This window comes from Rhinichthys klamathensis, unplaced genomic scaffold (genome assembly GCF_029890125.1).
Source record: "Rhinichthys klamathensis goyatoka isolate OS25496 unplaced genomic scaffold, OSU_Roscu_1.1 h1tg000040l_1, whole genome shotgun sequence".
Lineage (NCBI taxonomy): Eukaryota > Metazoa > Chordata > Actinopteri > Cypriniformes > Leuciscidae > Rhinichthys > Rhinichthys klamathensis.
In genome coordinates, this window is record NW_026606587.1 from 6,988,632 (window position 1) to 6,993,988 (window position 5,357).

A 5,357-nucleotide genomic window follows, 5' to 3' on the forward strand; every position below is an offset into this window, starting at 1 on the left:
ACTCGGTGAGTTGCACAGTTTTGAAAACGAACGTTAAGGGTTGTTTTAAGGACATGTTTGAGCATGCCCATAGACATCCACTCTGAAGCGCTCAGAGGCGATTCTAAAATAGTCAAAAAGTCGAGACAGGACCCATCGTCAAAATTTCTAAGTCCACCACTCTAGTTCATCCAAAACAAACTTGAAAATAGACTCAAAGTGTTAAATACCGGAATTATCCTTTAAGTTTATCAAGCGACGAGAATACTTTTTATGCACAAAAAAACAAACAAAAATAACGACTTTATTCAACTATTCATTTCCTTCTCTATACGGCCGTGATATTTCACGTAGTGAAACTACGCAAAGCTTCTAGGTTGTACGTCACAGCATCACACACATGACCAGCGTCGGCCAATAGTGAGCCTACGTGTGACGTGCAACCTAGAAGCTTTGCGCAATATCACTACGTGAAATATCACGGCCCACAGAGAAGGAAATGAATAGTTGAATAAAGTCGTTATTTTTGTTTGTTTTTTTGCGCACAAAAAGTATTCTCGTCGCTTGATAAACTTAAGATTGAGCCACTGTAGTCACTCGGACTATTTTAACGATGTCTTTCATAACTTTTGGGCCGGCCAGTTTCGATCCCTTAAGAAGCCAATGGGGGAGTGATCCAGCTCTCAGATTTAATCAAAATTATCTTAATTTGTGTTCCGAAGATGAACGAAAGTCTTAAGGGGTTGGAACAACATGAGTAGGGTTGGGTATCGGTTGGGTTTTATTCGATACCAGTACCTACTCTGTATTTTTTAAACGGTTCTGGTGCTTAAACGGTTCTTGAAACGGTACTTAAGAAAACGAAACCGCACACAATTTGTCAAAAAATAATACCCTTTTATTTACAGGGCCAAACTAGACACAATATTAACTTAAATCTTTAAACAATATAAATACAAGTAACATATGGTAATAATAAATAAACCAATATAAAATAAAAATGTACATAATATCAAATAAAACAATATTGTATCAAACAAATAAATAACAATGTAATAACTGGAGATTACTACCAGCCAGGGTAATCTAATCTCAATCTTCTCTTCCTAATGACCTGAACTGAACAGTGCAACACCTTAAATATTAAAATAGAAACAAATATAGAACAAGATATTACACAACAGTAGCTATTGCACATTTAAAGAAGCTTTTGTGACTGTTGGAGGACACTTTACATCAGTTTTTATTAACAATTCTTCTGCAGCAATATCACCATATTGGCCTTCTCTGGCAATATACGGCATCTTTCCTGACTTATAGCATGCCCAGCACATGAGAAAACCCTCTCAGAGGGGGTTGATGAGGCCTGCACACACAAGTACACCTCTGACAGGACAGACAAATTAGGGAGGGTATCCCTCTTACCCCCCCACCAGGCCACAGGGTCTTGTCCAGATGGGATGGCTGGCAGGCCTTTGTAGATCTCTATCTCTTTCTGGACCTGCTCTGTGATGGAGAGGGCACTGCTTGTGGTCTGAGTTGTATGAAGTTCTCGGTCTTCATCCTCAAACATCTGCTCCAAGGCTGACATCTTGTACATACGAACAAGTTCAGTATAGCACAAAAAACAACTATTCATCATTGTACAGTACACACAGTAGATAGTTAGTATATGTTTGAACTTACACGTCTGCCTGCTTGGTCCTCCTCTTCACCTGCCTCAGTCTGATGAGGGTCCTCCTCTATTGGAAGCTGTAGACACAAACAGAGTGCCCATAAAACAGCATTAAATAATCCTTAATTGCAGAAACTGTAACATGTGCATGGATGGACACAGTGCATATGAAAAAAGTTGAGCAATCAGTACACAGTCTCTAACAAACATGCAGTAAAATACCTGAGCTGCCGTGGCATTGTGAATCACTGCTTTCTCAAGCCTATCCCAAGCTTCTGCAACACCAACTTCCAGCCTGCCTTTAAAGCGAGGGTCCATCAATGTGGCTTCCCGAAGGAAATTCTGAATGTCTTGATCCTGTAATGAAAACATTGTTTAGTGTCTAATAATGAAAATGGTGTAATTTGCCTTCTTTCTTTGTGAACATGCAAATGGATAGTACCCTGGGGCGTAATTTGTGGGGGGGATGGGGGGATATAACCCCCCTAATATTTAAATCTATGCATTACAACCCCCCCATTATTTATACCATGATCACAATATCAGGAGGCATACCCAAACTTCAACCCCCCCAATGTTCAAACCAAATCTACGCCCTTGATAGTACCTGGTATCTTTTTTCGAGATCTCCCCAGACCTTCTCTTTTATAGCAGCCACAAAGACATTGTCATCATCGGAGGTTGAATAGTGTGCCTCCAGCTTTGTGAGGATCAGGATGATTTGGCTGCATGTGGGGGACTTGTCACTTGACACGCAGAGGGTTGAGGTGTACAATATTTTCATGCATTTCATGAATTCCTCTGCCTTCTCGAAATCACTCTCTGTAAGCCTTTCTAGTCTGTGGAAAATAAACAATAATGTTAATAAGAAAAGGAAAAGGTAAATTTATATTGTTGCAAGTGACCCTCTTGTCCATCACCTCACCTGTCCCTTTCCATTGGCCTCCTTAGCCTTTGATCGAGGCAAGCTGCCTGGATTGCAGGGAACTGCTCCACAAACCGCTCCACCATGAGGTATAGAGAATTCCAGCGAGTCCTCACATCCAGGATAACATTGTGCTCTGGCAAATCTAAAGCACAGACATTTGATTTAACACAAACAATTGCTTATATTTAAAAGTATTACTTTTCAAGTTGTATTTATAATTATTTATATGCTATTTACTGAGGAGTCGCTGTTTCTCTCTCAGGACAGTTTTGCTCATGGTGGAGCGCTTCAGCCACACCACCACTTCATGTGTGAATCTTTGCACAACACCTAGTCACAGCTTGGATGCCGTACACCTTCTGTGCTGCCAGGTTGAGTGTGTGGGCAAAACCCAACTTTTAAAAATTTCAGGTTTCTCAGGGCAACATCCATGTTGTAAGCGTTGTCTACTGTGGCAGCTATGACTTTTCCAGTCAACTTGAACTCCTCAAGAATGTTGTGGATTTCCTGTGCCACCACTGGCCCTGTCTGGGACTCATAAACTGCTTCAGTGCTCAGCACTTTCTGCTGGATGCTGCCTTTGTAAATGTAATGGACAGTCACTGTTAGATAGTGGTCCTGTGCCACGCTGGTCCATCCATCGCAAGTAATTGCAATTTTGCTGACCTGCGCCAGCTCCTGGATGACATTATGTTTTATAACAGAATACCACGCGGGTATGTACGTGTTGGACATGTCATCCCTGGATGGTGGTTGGTATCTATGATTGAGGGCAGTGCTCATCTCCCTTTATAAAAAAATAAATATGATATATATTAGTCTTGTACACAGAATGTCTTCATGATACAGAAGTGGCATTCACATGCATCGAGGAAATTCAATTTTAATATATAGCCCACATTTTCACCTGAAAGATGTCGATTCCACCATGGAAAAAGGATGAAGCCCCATCACCACAAATTTGGTGACTGCCCTGTGGATTTCCTGCACCTTCTCTTTGGTTAGTGCAGCCTTCTTAGCCATGGTGAAAGGAGTCACTGTTGTAACTTGAAAGCCAGAAATAAAAATATTACTATCAAAATTGTTTATAATATAATAATATACTAACTCTTCAGGTTACTACTACTAGTAGCCTATTCTGCTCAACAGGTCATAACAATTCTCCCCCACTTCCCCCTCCCACTCGATAAATAGGATTTGCCTCGGATTGAGCAGGCTGTAGCCTCGAATAACAACGTTTCTGATTAAATGAAAAATTGCGCCGTTTAATACTGATGTAAAATAAGATCAAGATTTTGTCTTCACATATTATGACTTTTACTTTAAGCAGAGAAATATCTGATAATAATATCTATAACTTTTACACTGAGCAGAAATATTTAACAACACACACAGTATAGACTCGTATAAAGAGGTGTTTAACATTTTGAAAAAAAAACATTTGCACACGTTGTCACACCGTTGAATGGCAATGAGGTTACTACTACTAGTAGCCTATTCTGCTCAACAGGGTCATAACAATTCTCCCCCACTTCCCCCTCCCACTCGATAAATAGGATTTGCCTCGGATTGAGCAGGCTGTAGCCTCGAATAACAACGTTTCTGATTAAATGAAAAATTGCGCCGTTTAATACTGATGTAAAATAAGATCAACATTTTGTCTTCACATATTATGACTTTTACTTTAAGCAGAGAAATATCTGATAATAATATCTATAACTTTTACACTGAGCAGAAATATTTAACAACACACACAGTATAGATTCGTATAAAGAGGTGTTTAACATTTTGAAAAAAAACATTTGCACACGTTGTCACACCGTTGAATGGCAACGGTGTTTGCTAGCCTACTTGATTTGCAGTTGGCATTAAATTACTAGACTTACCCGAAGAGGAACGGCTGCTGTTATCATCATCTGTGTCCACCACACTGGTAGAGCTGGGAGTGGGACTCTCTTCAATTTGTCCGGCGACGAGGCAAACGCTAGCTGCTGTTGTTGTTGACGTGCTTGCCTCTATGTCTCGTAGGTTGTCAAACACGGTGCATTGTTCGGCTTTTAAGTACACTCCATGTCTCGTCAGATGTTTCATTAAATTGGAAGTGATACCTCCCTTGCATGATATTGATTTAAGGCATTTGTTGCATGTCGCAGAGTCTGCTGTATTAAATGTGAAATGCAGCCAAACTTTGGAGCGCTTTGCCTTCGGCATCTTAATCCCCTCGCTATCAGTTCAACAAGTGTGCCGAGTAGCGGCTCTGACGTCACGCAAGTTGATGCCGGAACAGAACACCAGGGGGCGGTAAAAAAAAAAAAGTCAGGCACCGAAATCAGGCACCGAAATTTTCTTTTTTATTCGGTCTCGTTACTACCGTTTACGTCGGAACCGGTTCCCTATTGGCACCGAGTTTCGGTACCCAACCCTAAACATGAGGGTGAGTAATTACTGACAGAATTTTCATTTTTGGGTGAACTAACCCTTTAAACATTCACAGTCTCTGTACATGAACATGTAAAATGAAAAATCAAACACCTTGGAAATGACAGGTATGCATATATGTTTCAATGGCACAAAGGTGTGTGACTGTCTCAGTCTCTGTCTTTAGATCAGTGTGTTCAATAATGTGCTTTTTTGTCCTTTGTTGTGTATCTTTGTATTATGTTGTGTTGTAAATAAACCCAACCATTAAAAAAGCCATTCTTTTTTAAATCTCTCCTCATTCTTTGTGCAAGGTTCCTCATAATGATAGGGCCCTTATGGGAGGGTCTTTGTCTT

General features: G+C 40.4%; 1 protein-coding gene across 1 annotated transcript; it reads right to left on the minus strand.

Moving 5' to 3' along the window:
* Positions 1–1,325: 1,325 nt before the first annotated feature.
* Positions 1,326–3,364, minus strand: LOC130081771 (zinc finger BED domain-containing protein 4-like). The gene is made up of 7 exons (XM_056246477.1): positions 2,820–3,364; positions 2,580–2,724; positions 2,262–2,493; positions 1,877–2,011; positions 1,666–1,731; positions 1,405–1,570; positions 1,326–1,345 (listed from the first exon to the last, which is right to left on the minus strand). The coding sequence occupies exons 1-7, from the start codon at positions 2,857–2,859 to the stop codon at positions 1,326–1,328; spliced, it is 804 nt and encodes a 267-aa protein (XP_056102452.1). The 5' UTR covers positions 2,860–3,364.
* Positions 3,365–5,357: the final 1,993 nt, after the last annotated feature.